At 35.2% G+C, this 25,425-nt stretch overlaps 1 protein-coding gene across 4 annotated transcripts in view; it reads right to left on the bottom strand.

Annotated features, from left to right (window-relative positions):
- The window catches only part of METTL15 (methyltransferase 15, mitochondrial 12S rRNA N4-cytidine), a 222,197-nt gene that overhangs the window by 115,469 nt on the left and 81,303 nt on the right, over window positions 1-25,425 (bottom strand). For all 4 annotated transcript variants that reach the window (XM_003830430.5, XM_063608142.1, XM_055094252.2 and 1 more), the window contains exon 4: window positions 7,043-7,179. In XM_003830430.5, the coding sequence (XP_003830478.3) occupies window positions 7,043-7,179 (137 nt within the window). The remainder of the gene's footprint in view (window positions 1-7,042; window positions 7,180-25,425) is intronic.

Here is a 25,425-nt window from a genome sequence, read left to right as displayed (position 1 = left end):
AGGAAATAAAAGAGGATACAAACATATGGAAGAACATTCCATGCTCATGGGTAGGAAGAATCAATATCGTGAAAATGGCCACACTATCCAAGGTAATTTATAGATTCAATGCCATCCCCATCAAGCTACCAATGACTTTCTTCACGGAATTGGAAAAAACTACTTTAAAGTTCATATGGAACCAAAAAAGAGCCCACATTGCCAAGTCACGCTAAGCCAGAGGAACAAAGCTGGTAGCATCAAGCTACCTGACTTCAAACTACACTACAAGGCTACAGTAACCAAAACAGCATGGTACTGGTACCAAAACAGAGATATAGACCAAAGGAACCGAACAGAGCCCTCAGAAATAATGCCGCATATCTACAACTGTCTGATCTTGGACAAACCTGACAAAAACAAGAAATGGAGAAAGGATTCCCTATTTAATAAATGGTGCTGGGAAAACTGGCTAGCCACATGTAGAAAGCTGAAACTGGATCCCTTCCTTACACCTCATACAAAAATTAATTCCAAATGGATTAAAGACTTAAATGGTAGACCTAAAACCATAAAAACCCTAGAAGAAAACCTAGGCAATACCATTCAGGACACAGGCATGGGTAAGGATTTCATGTCTAAAACACCAAAAGCAATGGCAACAAAAGCCAAAATTGACAAATGGGATCTAATTAAACTAAAGAGCTTCTGCACAGCAAAAGAAACTACCATCAGAGTGAACAGGCAACCTACAGAATGGGAGAAAATTTTTGCAACCTACTCATCTGACAAAGGGCTAATATCCAGAATCTACAATGAACTCAAACAAATTTACAAGAAAAAAACAACCCCTTCAACAAGTGGGCAAAGGATACGAACAGACACTTCTCAAAAGAAGACATTTATGCAGCCAAAAGACACATGTAAAAATGCTCATCATCACTGGCCATCAGAGAAATGCAAATCAAAACCACAATGAGATACCACCTCACACCAGTTAGAATGGCAATCATTAAAAAGTCAGGAAACAACAGGTGCTGGAGAGGATGTGGAGAAATAGGAACACTTTTACACTGTTGGTGGGACTGTAAACTAGTTCAACCATTGTGGAAGTCGGTGTGGCAATTCCTCGGGGATCTAGAACTAGAAATACCATTTGACCCAGCAATCCCATTACTGGGTATATACCCTAAGGATTATAAATCATGCTGCTATAAAGACACATGCATACGTATGTTTATTGTGGCACTATTCACAACAGCAAAGACTTGGAACCAACCCAAATGTCCATCAATGATAAACTGGATTAAGAAAATGTGGCACATATACACCATGGAATACTATGCAGCCATAAAAAAAGATGAGTTCATGTCCTTTGTAGGGACATGGATGAAGCTGGAAACCATCATTCTCAGCAAACTATCACAAGGACAGAAAACCAAACACCGCATGTTCTCACTCATAGGTTGGAGTTGAACAATGAGAACACCTGGACACAGGAAGGGGAATAGCATACACTGGGGCCTGTTGTGGGGTGGGGGGAGGGGGGCGGGATAGCATTTGGAGATATACCTAATGTAAATGATGAGCTAATGGGTGCAGCACAGCAACATGGCACATGTATACATATGTAATAAACCTGCATGTTGTGCACATGTACCCTAAAACTTAAAAGTATAATAAAAAAAAGAAGTTTCTCACTACTAGATTGTGTATATAGTCTCTCCAATTTTCTCATAGAACTTGTATATTCAAATTTTCACCATTTTTTCACACCATCTAGAAGTTATTCTTGAATCCAAATTATAAAATGGGTCTATTTTACTTTCTTCAAGTCTGACAGGCATTGTAACAGCATCATTTTTAAATTATCCACCATTTTCTCAATGAATTAAAATATTTTAATCTTCAATTAAATGCCTTTATTTAGCAGATCAATTTTTGGATTATTTCCTCCATTAATCCACTTGCCTATTCTTGTATCAATATTGTATTGATTCATTACAGTGATTTTATAGTGTAATCTTATATCTAGTAAGGCAGGTTTCCTCTTACTTTTTAATTCAAAAAACATCTTGTCACTTTTTGCCCCATACAAACTAAGGATCACATCATCCAAATTTAAAAAACAAAGTAATTTACATGTACAATACATGTATATATTAATTTAGGGAGCATTAACTCTTTTTATTTGTATTCTTTCTGATCTGTCTATCCTTCCATGCATGCATCCATCCATCCACCCATCTTGAGACAGGATCTTGCTCTGTCACCAAGGTTGGAGCGCAATGTCGTGACTACAGCCCACTGCATTCTCAACCTCCTGAGTACCACCACAGCCTCCTGAGTACCTGGGACTACAGGTGCACACCACCATTTCTCTGTAAGAAATGGTGTCTCACTATGTTGCCAGGACTGGTCTCTTAACTCCTGAGCTCAAGAGATCCTCCTGCTTTGGCCTCACAAAGTGGTGAGGTTGCAGGTATGATCCTCTTCGTTCCATCCTCTTTTTATAATATTAATTCTCTCTACCTCAAAAGAAATATGTCTTCCCTTTTGTTCAAATCTTCTTGTATGCCCTTCAAAAACATTATAGTTTTCTTTAACTTGGAAGTGTGCTCTTTGTTAAATTTATTACTAAATATTTTATACAATTTTAGGAGCTGTTGTGAATAGAATATTTTTTCCCATTTCCCTTTCTAGGTACTGTTGGGGCTCAGAAAACAATAGCCCCAAGTGAAGGCCTAAGAAGCAGACTTAGAAGCAAAGTTACCTTCTGACCACCTCTTTCCCTGCTGTCTCTCATTCTCCTCAGAGGCGAGCCACACTAGATTCCCTCTTCTCCAACGTGGGTCATAGAAACCAGAACCCCTTTCCTCCAAAGCCAGCTTTAAAGCCTAAAATATTACTCTAACCTCCCCTATAGAAACCAGAACCTTTTTTCTCCAAAGCCAGCTTCAAAGCCTAAAATATTAATCTAACTTCCCCCACTTCTTTCTGTGTAATAGAATAAATGGCCATAAAGAAATTAAGACCCTCATTCACAGGGGTCCTACCTTCACACCCAGCAAAAAGGAATGTTGCATAGAGAGGCCTTACTGAGTTCCCCCAACTCAGTCAGTTAGCATTAGACCATATATCCTTTTTGTCCAATCATAGTTCTACATGCTCTCCATACTTTATTGAATTTAAGCATAAAAAATGGATAGTTCTCTCTATATCTTTGCATCTTCTTTCTGAAGGCTCCTATGCCATGTAAAACTATGTCAAATAAATTTGTTATTCTTTTCTCTTGTCAACCTCTCTTTGTTATAGGGGTATCAGCTGTGACCCTTATGCTGGAAAGGAAAGGGCTTACTTCCTTGTTGTCCCTAGAGTTCTTCTATTCTGAATAGAGTTTTAAATTTTTAGCCAAACATCTTATCATCTTACTAATTTTATAAGTATTTGGGGTTTTTAACTATTCGGTAGATCATTGTAAGAAGAATATTCTAACCTTGCTTTAGCCTTTGTCAGACCTTCAAAAAATATTGAGAAATACTATTTTTAGAAGTTAAATCCTATTTACATCCTAATTTTATCTTAAATAGTTATAGTACTTCACATTTTAGGAAAATAATTACTGCTTGTCCTTGATTGAGAATATTTTACATTTAAGTAGTTTCCTTATATTTAACAGAAATTTAAATAAGAATAGCTAGCTGATTATTGTCATGCTTATCAACCTATCATTGATTAACTACCTGACATGGAACATCTCATCTTCATGAAATAAACTTCATTAGGCCATGGGTATTACTGTTTTAATTAAATAACAGGTGAATTAGATATACTAGTATTTCCTTTTCAATTTTTGTATTTCTATACTTCAGCAAACTTAGACCTTTTTCCTTTTTATACTATCTCTATCAAGATTTGGTATTAGGCCAGGCATGGTGGCTCATGCCTATAATCCCAGTCCTTTGGGAGGCTGAGGTGGGATGATCACTTGAGCTCAGGAGTTCAAGACCAGCCTGGGCAACATAGAGAGACCTCATCTCTACTAAAAATAAAAAATTAGACAGCTGCATACCTGTAGTCCCAGCTACTTGAGAGGCTGAGGCAGAAGGGTCACTTGAGCCCAGGAAACAGAGGCTGCAGTAAGCTATGATGGCATCACTGCACCCCAGCCTGGGCAACAGAGTGAAAACTTGTCTCCAATAAAAAAAAGATGGGTATTAAAATCGTGCTAAATTCATAATGTTAACTGAAATAACTTTCCAAATTTACCATGGTCAGGATTAGTGTAAAAGGTATTGCTTTGGCCGGGCGTGGTGGCTCACGCCTGTAATCCCAGCACGTTGGGAGGCCGAGGTGGGCGGATCATGAGGTCAGGAGATCGAGACCATCTTGGCTAACACGGTGAAACCCCGTCTCTACTAAAAATACAAAAAATTAGCCAGGCGCGGTGACAAGCGCCTGTAGTCCCACCTACGCGGGAGGCTGAGGCAGGAGAATAGTGTGAACCCGGGAGGCAGACCTTGCAGTGAGCTGAGATAGCGCCACTGCAGTCTGGCCTGGGTGAAAGAGCTAGACTCCGTCTCAAAAAAAAAAAAAAAAAGAAAAAAAGGCATTGCTTTTTCCTATTTTTTTTTTTTTTTTTTAAGAATTAGATAACTGCAAATCCATTTGGTCAGGGTCAGTTACCTTCTAATTTCTATTACGGTAATGACATTCAAATTTTGTAACTATTAATCAAGTTTTAATAATTTATATTTTATTAGGATATCATTCATTTCATCTAGGTTTTGCAAGTTACCAGAGAATTGCAGTTTTATTATCTTATGATGAACTTATCTTGTGTCTATGGTTGGTCTTCCCTCTTAATCTTAATCACACTTTTTGTCTCTAGAAATCAGGTTCAAAAGTGATTTTGCTATTTTCAAAGACTGATCTCTTGTGATCTCTTTATCCTTAATTTTTTTTCTTCTTTTTTTGTTTATACTTTCCTTGATTCTAGCTTTTATCTGTACTAATTCCTTCTTCTTGGCTTACTCTGATTTGTTTCCTTGTTCTTATCTAATTTATTATGTTTGACAAAGAAATCATTTTGTCAATGAAGTAAAAAAAGTCTCAAGATTTGAGCCAAGGCAGTAATATTTAATAAAATGAGGCTAGGGATTGGAATACATGTCGCAGGTCTGTCCCCATAAAGTCACTTATGCCTTTTAGCAAATCACTTCATCTATCTGGCTAATAGTTTCCACATCTATAAACTGAAAAGAATATATAGCCTGATAGTTCCTGTTAGGTTAAAAAAAATTACACATGGTAAAATTTGTAAACTTTAAGCTACATTTGAGAAAGTGGGGTGTTTAAAGGAATAAGAGCCATTGAAATCACTGGATTGGGAATCATTGCCTTAAGAAACAACAATATCTTACAAGAATTCAGTTTTTCTATGACAGTAAAGTATGACTGGCCCTCCTTATCTGTGGATTCCACATCAATTGATTCAACTAACTGCAGATCATAAAAGAAGACATGTGCATCTGTATTGAACATGTACAAAACTTTTTTTTCTTGTCACTATTCCCTAAACAATAAAGTATAACAACTGTTTAAACAGCATTTACTTTGTATTAGGTAAGTAACTTAGAGATGATTTAAACTATATGGGAGGATGTGTGTAGGTTATATGCACATACTGAACCATTTTATATAAGGGAATTGAGCATCCATGGATTTTGGTATCCACTTCTCCTCAGGTACAAAGGAACTGCTGTATAAAAGAGGCCTATACTTCATGAATGTTCACATCATAACCAAGTGAACTCATACAACGTTTCGCAAACATGAATGCTCTAATAAAACATCTTCTTAAAGAAGGCGCATCTAAGTTACACTGCAGAAGACAGATAGATTTAAAATATTAAAAATTAGTACCATGTCATTAAATCACGTCTTCATATTATTCTTGGAAGAAATGAAATAATCTGCAGTCAAATGGTAGGTTTCAGGGACTCCATAAATCCTATGATCTTGTAAACAAAAGCTTATGTGTATTTATTTATAGTTTTATGGGAAGAGTTAATCACATTCATTAGATTTGCAAAGAGTTTGGGACCAGAAAGAGGCTGTAAATACTATTCTAGATGACGAATTAAACTTTCTATTCTTAGTGTCTGATTAAACTTTTCCATGGTCATACTTTTCGAACTTCACCAAAGAGACCATTTTGTTGTTGAATAGCTACAACTAGTAAAAACTCTAGTCCACATCAAGTCAAAACTTCAACTTTTGATGTGAACTACAGTTCACATCAAGTCAAAATTACCTCTCAAGTTCCCATCTATTTTCTTGACTCCAGTGTCTGATGAATGACAGAATAAAACAATTTCCCATTCCTGAAAACAGCCCTTTATGTATTTGGAGAGAGCCATCTTAGCTCCAAGATATTTTTCTCTTTTAAAATGATGGCTTTAAACAACATACCATGTAAACTCTACTCCCTAATTCAAAATGTTTCTTTAAAGGCAGATGGTTTTACCACTCATTCATATAATATTTTATATTTTTAAAAAGTTCTTTAGTTATACATCACTTTTTCTGATAGAAGGAAGGATCACTCTAGATTTACTTGTGAATTTCAGAAAATTCAAAGGAAACAAGTATATTATGTTGATGTATATGTCCTCATGAGTTCTACAGAATTCTCACATACTTATTTACTCTGCTAAATTCTTAGAAATAAACTCATAAAAATGTTTAAAAATTATTTTTTGACTATGAGTTATTGTCAAAACTCATTTTTTGTGGATGGATTCCAAAACACTTTCAATCTTGTAGGTGGAAGACATTTTGTATTTCTTTTTATGGATTCAGAAACGATAACTGGAAAACAGCATTACTTTAAGTGGTACTAAAAACATCACTTACATTAATTCTTTTTGGGGAAAAAAGAAGAAAATATTTACTGGAGTAAAATATAGCCCATGCAAAGCAGAACAAATTCCAAGGTGGTAAACCAAGCTCTGTAAAACTAAGAACCAAAATCAAATAAATATGCAAGGGTATTACTTACGGATACAACTCTGAAAGATGTTCAGCTAATGCATAAGCTGTTGGGTCTCTGTCCAAGGCATAGAGAACAATATCTGACTCCTTCTGCAGAATGGCTTTTGTGTGCCCTCCCGAACCAAATGTCATATCTAGAAAAATCTAGCAAACACAGAAAAAGAAAATTACAACTTAGCATAAACAAAACTTATTCTTGACAACTATCTCAATTTCTAGAAGCAAACAATGATTTTCAGACTTGACAGTAAATAGGAAAATAATTACAATCGTTGTGCCTATAGTTGAATTTGTTACATGTGAGATCTGGCTCAATTATGAGTGATAAGTCTAAAAGAACTGATCAGACTATCAGTAAAATAACCTCTAACACAGACTGGCTAATTCAAGACAAATTTATATTTCTCTCTATAAGGTCAAACTGGTCACACTGTTGTGCCCCCAGCTCTTTAACACTTCCCAGCATCCAGCTGGTAATAACATTTTCAATAATTTCTCATTTAGAGATGGCTTACAATTAGTGTGGCTCATTTTATCTCAATTTCTCTTAAAGCTTTCTATGAAAATGATACTCAAGAACAGAAAGACAGAGAGAGAGAATAAACATCCCTAATAATAAATAGGCACAGGACAAATCAGATAAAATCTGGAAAACTGACAAACTTACAGATTGTATCTGTAATAATAAAATAACAAATATTAACTGAGAAGAAAAAAAAAATGCTTTTCAAGTCAAAATACCTAGGGTAAACTCTAGGTTTGACACAAAGTATCTATGTCTTTGGGATAGTTACTTAAAGTCGCAAAATTCCAGTGTCTTCAGCGGTTAAAAAAAAAATGAAGAAGAAAAGAAGATACCATCACCACCTGCCTAATTGTTAAGGTAACATATCATTTCTCGTGTAAATCAAAACATTTTTAAGAGTGAAACATTTGCCAGTAATAATTTTGCCAGGACAACATGATAGGATGTACTTAAGTACAAATCACTCAATGCTTGGCTCATTCCAGATATACAGTATGGTTAATTGAATCTGAATCTATTTCTTGGCTATTTTATTTGGCCACACTCTAAAGAGAATAGTCACGTCACAGTTGAGCAAGCAACCAGACCTGGATCATAAGAAACATATGTGTGTACAAGTTAGTTGATTGTAACTAGTTTGCAAGTCAAGACATTCTCCACATATTCCCTCAAAGTTATGCTCTTAGTTTAATGGGACCTTTCAGTAAACTTCATTGGTGTTATGAAAATAAAACAATTACTCTAATAATATTGACTACAATGACAAATAACATAAGTCTACTGGCTAGATTTAAAAATATCTAAACATACAATTTTCCTAAAGTTCATGTGCATAGTACATAACAAGGGAAATTCCTGTCATGGATTTGAATATATTTCCCTGCTCTGAATGTTTCCACTTATTTCAGGGACAGTGGTCAGAAATTGGGCATGCAATTATGGTTTGATTTTTTGGCTCGTATCTACCATGCTAAGTCCCATCCGCTGATCAAGTCCTCATAAAAGTTAGCCTGCTACTGAAAGAATGACATGGAGGAAATCGTCTGATCAAAACTGGAGGATGGACACAAAATATAAAACGATGTAAATGTGGTGAAAATGTACAAGCAATGCTTTTTAACACAAATGTTGTAGTGTGACTTAACTTTGTACTTCTATCACTATCACCATAAAAGGCATGGCTAAATATATTTTTCACCATTTTAAACAATATCTTTTTATTTTTAGAAACACTTAGATCTCAAGATCAAATAATTTCCTTTGCCAGTCACTTATTTTACACATCTATGAATTTGAAAAAATCTTCCACTATGCATTACATCAATTTGAAAATTTTAAGAAGTTCAACATGATTTAACCAAAGAATTTTTTCCAAGGCAAAACCATAAACTACTTCCTTGTCATGGGATCAATACCTAGACTTGCTGTAACTATAGATTTAAACTAAAAGTAGATTAAATAAAACAATTTAGATACGATTACCCTTATTCTGAGACAAGAAAGTCCCAATCAATACTTAAAGAAAAATCATCATCATTAGCAATATTCTGAAAAATGTGAGTGATTATAATTTACATGATTATTTTTAATGTATCATGATTATGCCCTTGTAGATGTACTGACAATCAAGAAAGTTTCCACAGGGGAAAAAAAAATCTATTACTACCAGTCAAGTGTAACACAGAAAGCAAAAAGTGGCAGACGAACAGAATTTATGAAACTAGAAGGGAAACCCATCATATGTCCTGAGTTAATACGTGACTGGAGCCATCAACTCTCATTTTTACAATTCTAATATTCATTGTTCATCACATGTAATAGTGACATCTAGGCCTCATGAGCCAACCAGCACCACAATTGAAAAGGGAGCCAATTCGTTTACCCCTTCTTCTAGGTCACTAACATAAGACCACAGTTTAAAATCTGTAGGAGTTGCAAATAAAAAAAGCAACTGAATAATAATAAGAGACTTTAACACCCCACTGTCAACACTAGACAGATCAATGAGACAAAAAGTTAACAAGGATACTCAGGAATTGAACTCAGCTCTGCACCAAGCGGACCTAATAGACATCTACAGAACTCTCCACCCCAAATCAACAGAATATACATTTTTTTCAGCACCACACCACACCTATTCCAAAATTGACCACATACTTGGAAGTAAAGCTCTCTTCAGCAAATGTAAAAGAACAGAAATTATAACACACTGTCTCTCGGACCACAGTGCAATCAAACTAGAACTCAGGATTAAGAAACTCACTCAAAACCACTCAACTACATGGAAACTGAACAACCTGCCTCTGAATGACTATGGGGTACATAACGAAATGAAGGCAGAAATAAAGATGTTCTTTGAAACCAACGAGAACAAAGACACAACATACCAGAATCTCTGGGACACATTCAAAGCAGTGTGTAGAGGGAAATTTATAGCACTAAATGCCCACAAGAGAAAGCAGGAAAGATCAAAAACTGACACCCTAACATCACAATTAAAAGAACAAGAAAAGCAAGAGCAAACACATTCAAAAGTTAGCAGAAGGCAAGAAATAACTAAAATCAGAGCAGAACTGAAGGAAATAGAGACACAAAAAACCCTTCCAAAAATTAATGAATCCAGCAGCTGGTTTTTTGAAATGATCAACAAAATTGATAGACTGCTAGCAAGACTAATAAAGAAGAAATGAGAGAAGAATCAAATAGATGCAATAAAAAATGATAAAGGGGATATCACCACAGATCCCACAGAAATACAAACTACCATCAGAGAATATTACAAACACCTCTACGCAAATAAACTAGAAAACCTAGAAGAAATGGATAAATTCCTTGACATATACACCCTCCCAAGACTAAACCAGGAAGAAGTTGAATCTCTGAATAGACCAATAACAGGATCTGAAACTGTGGCAACAGTCAATAGCTTACCAACCAAAAAGAGTCCAGGACCAGATGGATTCATAGCCGAATTCTACCAGAGGTACAAGAAGGAATTGGTACCATTCCTTCTGAAACTATTCCAATCAATACAAAAAGAGGGAATCCTCCCTAACTCATTTTATGAGGCCAGCATCATCCTGATACCAAAGCCGGGCAGAGACACAACAAAAAAAGAGAATTTTAGACCAATATCCTTGATGAACGCTGATGCAAAAATCCTCAACAAAATACTGGCAAACCGAGTCCAGCAGCACATCAAAAAGCTTATCCACCATGATCAAGTGGGCTTCATCCCTGGGATGCAAGGCTGGTTCAACATATGCAAATCAATAAATGTAATCCAGCATATACACAGAACCAAAGACAAAAACCACATGATTATCTCAATAGATGCAGAAAAGGCCTTTGACAAAATTCAACAGCCCTTCATGCTAAAAACTCTCAATAAATTAGGTATTGATGGGACGTATCTCAAAATAATAAGAGCTATCTATGACAACCCCACAGCCAATATCATACTGAATGTGCAAAAACTGGAAGCATTCCCTTTGAAAACTGGCACAAGACACGGATGCCCTCTCTCACCACTCCTACTCAATGTAGTGTGGGAAGTTCTGGCCAGGGCAATTAGGCAAGAGAAGGAAATAAAGGGTATTCAATTAGGAAAAGAAGAAGTCAAATTGTCCCTGTTTGCAGATGACATGATTGTATATCTAGAAAACCCCATTGTCTCAGCCCAAAATCTCCTTAAGCTGATAAGCAACTTCAGCAAAGTCTCAGGATACAAAATCAATATACAAAAATCACAAGCATTCTTATAAACCAATAACAGACAAACAGAGAGACAAATCATGAGTGAACTCCCATTCACAATTGCTTCAAACAGAATAAAATACCTAGGAATCCAACTTAAAAGGGACGTGAAGGACCTCTTCAAGGGGAACTACAAACCACTGCTCAATGAAATAAAAGAGGATACAAACAAACGGAAGAACATTCCATGCTCATGGGTAGGAAGAATCAATATCGTGAAAATGGCCACACTATCCAAGGTAATTTATAGATTCAATGCCATCCCCATCAAGCTACCAATGACTTTCTTCACAGAATTGGAAAAAACTACTTTAAAGTGCATATGGAACCAAAAAAGAGCCCACATCGCCAAGTCATTCCTAAGCCAAAAGAACAAAGCTGGAGGCATCACGCTACCTGACTTCAAACTATACTACAAGGATACAGTAACCAAAACAGCATGGTACTGGTAGCAAAACAGAGATATAGATCAATGGAACAGAACAGAGCCCTCAGAAATAACGCCACATATCTACAACTATCTGATCTTTGACAAACCTGAGGAAAACAAGCAAAGGGGAAAGGATTCCCTATTTAATAAATGGTGCTGGGAAAACTGGCTACCCACATGTAGAAAGCTGAAACTGGATCCCTTCCTTACATCTTATACAAAAATTAATTCAAGACGGATTAAAGACTTAAATGTTAGACCTAAAACCATAAAAACCCTAGAAGAAAACCTAGGCATTACCACTTAGGACATAGGCATGGGCAAGGATTTCATGTCTAAAACACCAAAAGCAATGGCAACAAAAGCCAAAATTGACAAATGCGATCTAATTAAACTAAAGAGCTTCTGCACAGCAAAAGAAACTACCATCAGAGTGAGCAGGCAACCTACAGAATGGGAGAAAATTTTTGCAATCTACTCATCTGACAAAGGGCTAATATCCAGAATCTACAATGAACTCAAACAAATTTACAAGAAAAAAACAAACAACCCCATCAAAAAGTGGGCGAAGGACATGAGCAGACACTTCTCAAAAGAAGACATTTATGCAGCCAAAAAACACATGAAAAAATGCTCACCATCACTGGCCATCAGAGAAATGCAAATCAAAACCATAATGAGATACCATCTCACACCAGTTAGAATGGCAATCATTAAAAAGTCAGGAAACAACAGGTGCTGGAGAGGATGTGGAGAAATAGGAACACTTTTACACTGTTGGTGGGACTGTAAACTAGTTCAACCATTGTGGAAGTCAGTGTGGCGATTCCTCAGGGATCTAGAACTAGAAATACCATTTGACCCAGCAATCCCATTACTGGGTATATACCCAAAGGACTATAAATCATGCTGCTATAAAGACACATGCACATGTATGTTTATTGAGGCACTATTCACAATAGCAAAGACCTGGAACCAACCCAAATGTCCATCAATGATAGACTGGATTAAGAAAATGTGGCACATATACACCATGGAATACTATGCAGCCATAAAAAGAGATGAGTTCATGTCCTTTGTAGGGACATGGATGAAATTGGAAATTATCATTCTCAGTAAACTATCGCAAGAACAAAAAAACAAACACTGCATAGTCTCACCCATAGGTGGGAATTGAACAAGGAGAACACATAGACACAGGAAGGGGAACATCACACTCTGGGGACTGTTGTGGGGTGGGGGGAGGGGGGAGGGATAGCATTAGGAGATATGCCTAATACTAAATGACGAGTTAATGGGTGCAGCACACCAGCATGGCACATGTATACATATGTAATTAACCTGCACATTGTGCACATGTACCCTAAAACTTAAAGTATAATAAAATAAAAATTACATAAAAATAAATAAATAAATATAGCAACTGGTCAATTTTTGTGGTTAACAAAGAAATGCACAGGAACAAATAAATCTGAATGTTTCAAAGTAACCCTTCTATGGATCTCATCTATACATACATTTTAAATGTATATTTTGTGCTCCAAAGACACATGGAACTTCTTTGAAATTACCTGATATAATTTATCTATAAACAAAACTCACATTTTAATACTAAGTTTATTCTGGTTATTTCACTGACAACCTGTATAATTAAGAAATCACTTGAATTCTTTAAGCCTCAATTGTTTCATCTAAGAATAAATGGGAATAAAAAGTACCTCTGTTTGTCTCACAGAGATTTATAAAGATTACCTTATATCATCATTACAATCATGAAGGAGATGTCATTAGATGTTATATACACATTTTAGAAACTAACATTGCACTAAACTAGTAAGTGGCAAATGCAGGAATTGAATAGAGATGAATCTGGGCTTAAAACCTGGGTTCTTTCACATACCTCTCTGTGTCTTATTAAGTCATGAAGTCTGTATCTGCTTATTGCTTTATGGTTTACCAAGCATCGATGTTTTCCTACTTGGTCTAACAAATGCTCCGTGAGGGAATTAGACAACTGGCATTATATCCCTTTTTACAAAAAAAAAAAAAAAAAAAAGGAAAACTCAGGTGCAGAGAGAAAATGTGACTTGATTAAGATCCTATTACTAGTAAGTTAGGGGAAGTGAACTCTAAACTAGGTCTCGCCAACACTAAATTCTCTGCTCTTTCTGAAGAGAGAAAGAGGAAGAAAAGGCAAGAGTGATAGAAAGAACAAAAAATGTAAGACATGATTGGGGTTCAGAATCAAAATGAAAGTGAATTAAAGTAGAAAATATACAAACCAGCATTTGAGGAAAATGATTCTTGATTTCTACAATCCCCCAACTTTACCTCCAACTTAATGTGGCAGCATCAGTGCAAAACAGTAGGTGCTAAGTAATGTGATATGAATAAAGGAGCTCAGCCTCCCAAGGTAACTATGTTAAAGGTAGCAATTTTCATTTGTGCATTTGAGTCTAGAAACATTCTTCAAAATATAAGACTCATTACCACAGGACCATATAAGGTAGTTATAATTCAGCTCAAGATGTCCAACTTTTTAGAGTCATTTCACATCAATGTATTCCTAATATTGCCAATTGATTCATTAATGAATAGATCTCTCCTAGAACACAAATAATGATCTGTTATTAACTCTTTTGCACCATGTTTTTATTTGCTGATCACTCTCCTTTACATTTGAAATGAGAAAACAAGCTTTTCTTATTTTAGGCTAGTTATTTTTAATCAAATACAACTAAATGTCATTTTATCCCCAATGTTCTTCAAATATGGACAGACACAGACACCACATTTCACAGGTCAAAGGGACATAACAGACTATTCCAATCCCTCCTTTTACTTATGAGGAAACCAAGGCCTGGAGAGGTTACCTGGTCGCTAGTTGGGGCAAAGCTAATAGTAAAATGTAGATCCTATGTCCTTTCCACATCATGTTGTAAACTTCCCCACTGAAATTACATAATCACATTGAAATAAAAACAATTGTTTCTTCAAAAAGTTTTCTCTTTCTTAATATGAAGATAGATACATATGGAAACATTCTTCCTATACAAGGATTCCTCCAATACAGTTAAAAACAACCAGTGTTCTACCAACCTAATTTTTAAGTCTTTTAATTCAAACCTGCTAATTAAGTCTCCAAGAAAGATAATTATTTTGTATATGATTTAGTATAAATGTCCACCTATTATCTGTACCAGTTACTGATGAAGACTGACTTACTGACTGGTTATAGATTCCAATTTGATTTTGAAATTTAAAAATGATTTTTAAAATCATAGACTCATAGGTGGTTAGAGCAATCAGGACCCATGGAAATAATGCACATTTAATTCCTTTATTGTACATACTGTTCCACCTTTCTAAAGAATACATAGCTCTATACTTTCATACCTTTCAAATTTGATATCCTTTAAGACTCATCTCAGACTCCTCTCTGGAGTTGGAGACTGACAGAAATCAAGGCATTTGCCCAAGATCATCTTGCAGAGACTAGATAATTTTTTTTTAATCCAATCATTCTAATCATTGAAATTTTCACACTGTAACAACACTGTCGAAAATGAACATGAAAACATTTTTAGCCATAAACAGTATGAGGGCAGATCTTAAAATTTCATTTTCCTAATGTTGCTTAGTCATTTTCAATCTGCAGAATATTTTTAATAGTAAGTTCCCATCTTAGTTTGGAAACAATATGGCCTGACTTCACTTTAAAACTTCATCCTATGAATCTTTTCTGGCAATTGCTAATTTGAATTTTTAGAATTGAAGTGCTTTTGAAAAAATTTTAGTTAAACTTCACCTATTTGCAACTAGTTTCATTTTGGAGTACTGAAATGTGCCAAGCACATGCTGAACTATATGGATTTTTTTTTCAGGAGGTAATTTAAAATGTTAGTCATTAATTAATCATCTGTATATTTATTGAGCATTCAGTATAGAAGAGATGATAACACGTAGATATTACATTATAGGCTTTCCAGTCTTGTGAGGGACTTTAGACATGCAAACAAACAGCTATAAGCCTAGTTTAAAAAAAAAAAATCAGCAATGTAAGAAAGATATACATAGCATTCCATAAGGAGTCAAAAACCAGACATTTATTCCAGTCAGTGGCAAGATGGACTAAACCGGAGGAGGGTACAATTCAATTGATCTTTGAATGCTAAGCAGAACTCAGAGTTCATCCTATCTTCTCACTCTCCCATATACTCCAAACCCAACTGGTTACCAAATCCTGTTGATTTTACCATGTCTTGAATATTTCCACCCCCACTTTAATTTAGGCCCCCATATTCCCATGCTTTACTATTGAAATAGGCCCACAATTGATACCAATTCCTCTAATCTCACTTCTGATTTTTCTTACTACACTGTTAACAGGCTATACTATCTTACATAAAACTTTAGCATGTCACATCTGCATTTAAACCCCCTCAATGGCTCTCCAAAGCTACAGGATAGAGTCTAAACTTCTAGGCATAATGGGTAATATTCTTCATATTCTGGCCTTTGCATTTCTTTTCAACATTATCTCCCACTACTCTCAAAAATGAATTTTACAACATATTTTCTAGCCATATAGAATATGTGAAATTGTCAAACATGCCAAGATGTCTCAAGTCTTCTCTCCCTTTTTTGCCTTGTTCCATCTTTGTCAAATTTTATTCTCAAACAATGATGACAGTCCTAATATATCCACAGCATTGTTCTAAAAACTAGAAATACAACAGTGGGCCAAAGTAGATATGGTCTCTGATCTCATATAGTGATCCCCCAGAAATACAAACTACCATCAGAAAATACTATAAACACCTCTACACAAATAAACTAGAAAATGTAGAAGAAATGGATAAATTCCTGGACACACACACACACACACACACACACCCTCCCAAGACTAAACCAGGAAGAAGTCGAGTCCCTGAACAGACCAACTGCCTCTGAAATTGAGGCAGTAATTAATAGCCTACCAACCAAAAGAAGCCCAGGACCAGATGGGTTCACAGTCAAACTCTACCAGAGCTATAAAGAGGAGCTGGTACCATTCCTTCTGAAACTATTATAAACAATTGAAAAGTTGGGACTCCTCCCTAACTCATTTTATGAAGCCAGCATCATCCTGATATCAAAACAGGGCAGAGAAAAGAAAACTTCAGGCCAATATCCCTGATGAACATCGATGCTAAAATCCTCAATAAAATACTGGCAAACCAAATCCAGCAGCACACCAAAAAACTTCTCCACCATGATCAAGTTGGCTTCATCCCTGGGATGTAAGGCTGGTTCAACATAATCCATCACATAAACAGAATCAGTGACAAAAACCACATGATTATCTCAATAGATGCAGAAAAGGCCTTTGATAAAATTCAACATCGCTTCATGTTAAAAACTCTCAATAAACTGTATTGATGGAATATATCTCAAAATAATAACAGCTATTTATGACAAACCCACAGCCAACATCATATTGAATGGGCAAAAGCTGGAAGTGTTCCCTTTGAAAACCAGTACAAGACAACAAGATAAGGATGCCCTCTCACCACTCCTATTCAACATAGTATTGGAAGTTCTGCAGGGCAATCAGGCAAGAGAAAGAAACAAAGGGGATTCAAGCAGGAAGAGAAGAAATCAATTTGTCTCTGTTTGAAGATGACATGACTTTATATTTAGAAAACCCCATCATCCCAGCACCAAAACTCAAGCTGATAAGCAATTTCAGCAAAGTATCAGGATACAAAATCAATGTGCAAAAATCACAAGCATTCCTTTACACCAACAACAGACAAGCAGAGAGCCAAATCATGAATGAACTCCCATTCACAGTCACTACAAAGAGAATAAAATACCTAGGAATACAGATAAAAATAATTTTTTAAGGACAAAAAAAAATTTTACTTCTCACAATATTAGACCGCTGGTAGGGTGTGAGAAAATAGTGATGACCTGAAGGCTTCCACTAGCATAAAGCACCCAGTTAAGTAGAAACGACAGGCTGAATGGGCATCAGGAATGAAGAGTAATAATAACGACTATGTATGTTACATTTATGGAAGCTTATTTTATGACAAGCACAATGCTAAACATTTTACCATTCATTCATTTTATACATAGGCATAAAAACACACACATACACACTTTCAGTTAATTAAGTAATTCTCAAAGCTGTACTCTGAGGTAAGTCACTATTATTATCATCACTATTTTACAAAGAAAGGGAGGTTTAGGAACAGTTTGGTAAATAGTTTGAGGTACAGCTAATGAATGGCAGAGATGGATTTCAAAAACAATTCTGTCTCCTGCCCACCTGCACAATTACCTACTTTGCTTTTTCACAGAAGTAGAATAAATTAGATGTGGTGAGTAGAGAAGTGAAATAAAAAATAATCACAAAGCATGCCATTTGGATAACTTGGAAGACAACAGATACAATTTACTATGCAATTACTATGCACCAGCACTCACTATGATAAACCCTTTAAAAAGTCAACTTTGGGAGGACGAGGCAGGTGGATCACCTGAGGTCAGGAGTTCGAGACCAGCCTGACCAACATGGTGAAACCCCGTCTCTACTAAAAATACAAAAAATTACCCAGGCATGGTGGTGGGCGCCTGTAATCCCAGCTACTCGGGAGGCTGGGGCAGCAGAATCGCTTGATCCTGGGAGGAGGAGGTTGCAGTGAGCCGAGATCATGCCATTGCACTCCAGCCTGGGTGACAAGAGCGAGACTCCATCTCAAAAAAAAAAAAAAAAGTCAACTTAATTTAATTCTTACAACAGCCTGCAAGATGGATAATGTAATCCCATTTTACAGATGAGTATATTGGAGCCATTTACTTCAAAAAACATGATAGCACAATTAGAGATAGGCACAGAAATAAGCATTTTTCCCTACCTTCCATATCTCCCTCCCAGCTGCCACCTCTCAATTAGTGTTACACTGGCCAAGAAGCAAATTCTTACTCCAGAAGAGAGAAAATTAAGAGCGTTAAAAAATACAGGCATTTTAAGAGAGAAAATCAGGCATTTTAAGAGAAACTTCTTGAAGAGGTTTAAGAATTTCATGTGGGAATAGGATAATTATTTATAGTAAACTTGGAACAGTGAAGTGAAGGGATTGCTGGGTAGAGATTTTGAAGAGAATCTACAAATATAAGAAAAATTGATAGCTACTTAATGTAAGAGGGCTAACTATAGCAGCATTAATCCACAGTAAGATCAAGAAGGTTGGTTTGTAACAGTGCTTAAAAACACTAAGTTCTAAGTATACTTTTAAAAGATCATCCTAATCAAAAACATTGATTCATGTAAAAAACAAAAAAATAAATTAAATTACCTTCACTGTATATACAATTCATGGGGTTCAGCCTTTGGGAATATTGCGCCTCCAAACAAGGTCAACCTGGCAAATATTTGACAACAGAGGGATGCTCCTTTGACATAATTACTAAGGTCAGTGTTAAGAGAGGGATGAGCTAGTATGACAAGTTTATTTGGACATTAAAAAAAAAATCACTAAAAAGAGTTCATAATGCCCCTGAAATGTTTGTAATTGCTAAGGCAAGCTATTGTTCTACCATTGTGTGCTGAATCACTCAAGACTATATTACTGACTTCTCTAAGGCTCTGCATGTTTTCTGTCTAACATGTCGACAACTAGAAATCTGTCACATTTGATATAGTTGTTAGACCTGAAATAAATTAGAACATGTAACTGTGAACACAGAAGTCCAACCTTATAGTTAGCTAACATTTTTTAACAAACATTTCTCCTACCAAATCCCTTGATTTATTATTGTCTTGTGAAGCTCAGTCAAGTATCTGTCTGCTAACACTTACTTTGTTTTATTGGTAACTATTATATGGGCTTATACAAAAGGGAAAAAATTCTCAGAAGCACATAAAAGTTTTACCACAAACAAAACAATTAATGCATTGCAATAAATTTATATCTCTTCCCATTTTATCAGAAGTATTGGTGTTACTATGATGACTCATTCTGCCTAATTCTGCAAATGTTTCCTCTTGTAGCTTAAATCCTTTCCTATTCACAAAATAAATCTTTACTTGTCATAAAAGTAAAATTTTTTTCCCTTCTTTTAAAGTATGTCCTTCGATTACATTAAATAATTGGAGTATTTATCATTCTTTGTGATAAATAGCTTTCACTCTTATGTGTAACATAGGATGTATTTAATCATAGTCCAAGTCACGTACAACAGAACTGTCACTTAATCTATTTACAGATAGAACGGCTAAATTAACACAAGTAGCTAATCTCAAAAATCTAATTTCACAGAGGTCTCTGTCCAAGACAATGCCAATCTGTCAGCGTCTTTTTTAAAAAGACAAATAGTTTTTATCTACATTATCAAGAAATTCACATAACCCATACTGGACAAACGCCAATGAACATACTAACTACTAAGAATGCTGGAGAGGTACTTTCTTTTAAGAATTACTAAATATATAGACTGTTTATAGTATTTGGAAAAACAATGTGAAAACAAAGAAATACTGAGCTCTTTAATCAATGTGTTCAGCAAATGCTCTTTTCAAAAAAATCTTTTTTGGCACAAGTCATTTTAGTGATGGCAGTTTCAACATGGTTCTAATAGTAAATTCTTCTCATAAGCAATAATTAAATTAAAATAAATGATGGTAAGATTTTCTATGACTTGGCCTCCAAGTAACATTAATTTTACACAAATCAAAGCAGATCAATACATACAAGTGTTGGTGTACAACCCAGAGTGTCTATGTGTGCATGTGCAAACATGCATGTACAATTACATATATGCACATACGTGCATATTGCAGGGAGAAATAGAAACTTACATATTCCTGAAAATGTTTAAACATGTGACTTCAGATAGCACAAGTTTCAGACGTAGAAAAGGCTATACTATACCACCAGGAAATCCTTGTTAGGCAAGTTACTTAACTTCTCTGAGCCTCAGTTTCCTCGTGTGTAAATGGAAATAAATACACCATCCTAGTCCACATCACCAGGAAATTGGGATATGCAAATAAGACAATACACATGAACAAAATCTGAAAAAAGTAGTGTCATATAAATAAATAATATTACAAAACGGATTTTAATCAAAAAAATAATTATTCACAAAGGCCTAAATTCCAAAAAATTTTATGCTAAATCCTAAAGTAATTTAGCAATACAAAAGATATTTTATGGCTTCTGAATTTGAATAAACAGTAATAGAACCTTTGGTTGACAGAAGGTCTTTTAAAAAGGAGACTCTCGATAATACATTTCCAGCAGGAGAAATTTCAAAGAACTTAAAATTCAATAAAAATTACCGTTGTATATCTGAACTATGGCAAAATTAGTCCAACTATGCTGCGTTTCTTAAAACTAAGAAAACAACTTTGAATTAACTTTCATTCAAGCCCAAATTGAAAAAAAAACAGCTTAACAGATGATTTTTTAAATGCTCTTTAAAAATATAGTTTCAAAATGTAAATATTATTACTTTTCTTTCTCGGATACTAATACTTTAAAAGACTTTGGTATTGCTCTTTAAAATTTTATCATACCACTAATCATAGTTTGGAATTTGTAAACAACTCCATGGAGGGACGATGAATTGAACAATAGGCCAATTTAACTATATTGGTACTCTGACTTATTACTAGAAACAGGCATTTGAAATATCTCAATTTTTTACTGACCAGAAAGACTTTATACAACTTTCAAAGTGGCCAGTTGACTTAAATGAAGTAATATTCATACGAAGATCAATTAATTACTTTAACAGTAAAATTGTTTGTTCTTATGTCAGTCTTCTCCTTTAAAAAAAAAAAGTCTTTCTTAAGAGGGAATCAAGCTATTTCTTTGCCAATGATATGATCTTATATACAGAAAAACCTAAACTATCCTTCAAAAGACCCCTAGATTTGATAAATGAATTCAGTAAAGTCTCAGGTTACAAAATCAATGTATATACATCAGCAGCACTGCTGTACATCAATAAGCTGAGAATTAAATGAAGAACTCAATCCCTTTTACAAGAGCTGCAAAAAAAATGAAAACAAAGAAACTTAATATATTAACCAAGGAGGTGAAATATCTCTACAAGGTGAGCTACAAAACACTGCTGAAAGAAATCATAGATGACACAAAGAAATGGAAATACATCCTACGTTCATGGATTGGAAGAATCAATATCATGAACATGACCATACTGCCCAAAGCAATCTATATATTAAATGCAACTGCTATCAAAATACTAATGTTATTCATCATAGAATTAGAAAAAACAATCCTAAAATTCATATAGAACCAATAAAGAGCCCGAATAGTCAAAGCAATCCTAAACAAAAAGAACATATCTAGAGGCAACACATTACTTGAATTTCAATTATATTATAAGGCTATAGTAACCAAAACAGCATGATATTGGTGTAAAAGTAGAAACACACACCACTGGAACAGAATAGAGAACCCAGATGTCAAGCCAAGTACTTAACAACCAACTGATCTTCAACTAAGCAGACAAAAATGTAAACTGGGGAAAGGGGCACCCTATTCAAGAAATGGTGTGAAAATTGGAAAGCCACATATAGAAAAATGAAACTGGATCCCTATTTCATTTCAGACCAACTGAAGACAGACTGAAGACTTAAATCTAAGACCTGAAACCATAAAAATTCTAGAAGAAAACCTAAGAAAAATTCCTCTGGACATCAGCCTAGGCAAAGAATTTATAACAAAGAATGCAAAAGCAAATGCAACAAAAGCAAAAATAAATAAATGAGACCTAACTAAACTAAAATGCTTCTGCACAGCAAAAGAAAAAATCATCAGAGTAAACAGACAACCTAGAGAATGAGAGAAAATATGTGCAAACTATGCAACCAACAAAGGACTAACATCCAGAATCCACACGGAACTCGAAAAAATGAGCAAGAAAAAAAAATCCCATTAAAATACAGGCAAATATCATGAATAGATTATTTCTCAAAAGATGATATACAAATGGCCAACAAACATAGAAAAAAATGCTCAACATCACTAATCATCAGGGAAATGCAAATTAAAATAACAATGAGATACCTTACCCCAGCCAGAACAGCATTATTATAAAGTCAAAAAACAATAGATGCTAGTGTGAATGTGTGGAAAAGGGAAAACTTATACATTGCTGGTGGAAATGTAAATTAGTATAACCCTTATGGAAAACAGCATGGAGATTTCTCAAAGAAGTAAAAGTAGATCTACCATTCAATTCAGCAATCCTACTACTGGGTATCTACCTAAAGGAAAAGAAATCATTGTATCAAAACAATACCCGCAAAAAGGATACCTACATGCATATGTTTATTGCAGTACAATTCGCAATTGCAAAGATAGGGAATCAACCTAAATGCTCATCAACCAAAGAGTGGATAAAGAAAATGTGGTATATATACCATGGAATACCACTCAACCAAAAAAAATGAAGAAAAAAATGTCTTTTGCAGCAACTTGGATGGAACTGGAGATCATTATTCTAAGTAAAGTAACTCCGGAATGGAAAACCAAATACTCCATGTTCTCCCTTATAAAGGGAGCTAAGCTATGGGTGCATAAAGGCAGACAGAGGGGTATAACGAACACTGGAAATTCAGAAGACGGAGGTTAGGAGGGGGGTGAGGGTTGAAAAAAAAAACCTATTGGGGCACAAGGTACACCTATCACCAAGTGATAGGTACACTAAACTCTGAGACTTCACCACTATACAATTCATCCACGTGGATAAAAACCACTTGTACCCCTAAAGCTAGTGAAATAATTTTTTTTAATCTTTCTTTCTGACAGTGGTCAAAAAATTTAAAAATAAAATAATCTTTTATTTTTTTCTTTTTCAACAAAGATATATTTTCCTTATTAAAAAATGTATTTGTCTTCTATGAAGTTAAATTCATCTACATATGTCATCATGCTTGGTCATAGTTCTGTTACCTTGATAGTTTCAAACACAGAATGAAAGTAAATAGCCAGGCATGGTGGCTCATGCTTGTAATCCCAGCACTTTTGGAGGCCAAGGCAGGTGCATCACCTGAGGTCAGGAGTTCAAGACCAGCCTGACCAACATGGTAAAACTCCATCTGTACTAAAAATACAAAAAATTAGCCAGACATGGTGGCAGACGCCTGTAATCCCAGCTACTCAGGAGGCTGTGGCAGGAGAATTGCTTGAACCCAGGAGGTAGAGGTTGCTGTGAGCTGAGATCGCACCATTGCACTTCAGCATGGGCAACAAGAGCAAAACTCCATATATTAAGAAAGAGAGAGAGAGAGAAAAGAAAGAAAGAAAGAAAGAAAGAAAGAAAGAAAGAAAGAAAGAAAGAAAGAAAGAAAGAAAGAAAGGAAGAAAAAGAAAAAGAAATCAACCATCAAAGCAAGTAAAGTCCTTGAAAGAGGGCACTATGTAGTAAGTTAAATGACAGAGCTATTTTGGAGACTGGGAGAAGGAATCAAATAAAACATAAAAGGATTGCAAACCGGTATTGTGGGCAACCTTGAACAAAATAGATAACCCTAAGAAAAAAGATTCAAGTAGGAAACAATCTTATAATAGAAAAATACAAAGAATACATTAGGGATAGTTAATGTGTAGGATTTAAATGTCAAACTAAAGAGTCTGGACTTTAATTTACAGCCAATATTCTTCAGAGATCCTGTGCCAAGGGGAGTGATATAATTTGAATGAAATGAAACATAAAAACTTGAACATGGGATATAGTTATAGCAATTTTTTATATTGGATTTCTTTTTTCTCAGAGTCATCCTGAAAATAGCTAATGATATGATTTTCGGTACACAGAGATAAACCTTTGGAGATGTCAATTTGTTGAGATCACAGTTCTAACAGTATATAAACAATTATGGAATGGGGGTGGAAGGTGATATGGTTTGGATCTGTGTCCCCACCCAAATCTCATGTTGAATTGTAATCCCCAGTGTTGGAAGTGGGGCCTGGAGGGAGGCAATTGGATTATGGGAGTGGTTTCTAATGGTTTAGTACCATCCCCCTAGTGATGTTCTCATGATAAGAGTTCTTACAAGATCTGATTGTTTAAAACTGTCTGGCACCTCCACCTTCTCTCTCTTCCTCCTGCTCTGGCAATGTAAGATGTGCCTGCTTGCCCTTAGCCTACTGCTATGACTGTAAGTTTCCTGAGTTCTCCCCAGCCATGCTTCCTGTATAGCCTCCAGAACTGTGAGCCAAAAGAACTTCTTTTCTTTATAAATTACCCAATCTCAGATATTTATAGCAGTGTGAGAACTGACTAATACAGAGGGTAAACATCTATATAAATATATCCTTTAAAGAATTTGGAGTCATGGAAGGAAAACTTCTAAATTCAATGAGAAGTATAGTGTTGTATTCTCCTGAGATAGAATGGCTTAAAATCCAGTGGAATTTAGTAATTAGTCTAAAAGTTTAGTCTTCTTATAGTAATGCTGAAAGCCTAAGATTTTAATTATAAGCAGACATAAGAAAAAGATAAAGTACTAAGATTGTACAGATAATAAAAGAATAATGAAATATTATGAAAAAGTCTACACACATAAAGTCAACAACTTAGCTGAAGTGAACAAATTCCTTGTAAAACACAAACTATCAAAATTTACTCAGAGAAGAAACAGCTAATCTGGGAT

Source organism: Pan paniscus, chromosome 9 (genome assembly GCF_029289425.2).
Source record: "Pan paniscus chromosome 9, NHGRI_mPanPan1-v2.0_pri, whole genome shotgun sequence".
Taxonomy (NCBI): domain Eukaryota; kingdom Metazoa; phylum Chordata; class Mammalia; order Primates; family Hominidae; genus Pan; species Pan paniscus.
The sequence above is the reverse complement of the archived record's forward strand: the minus strand, read 5'-3'. Positions and strand labels throughout refer to the sequence as shown.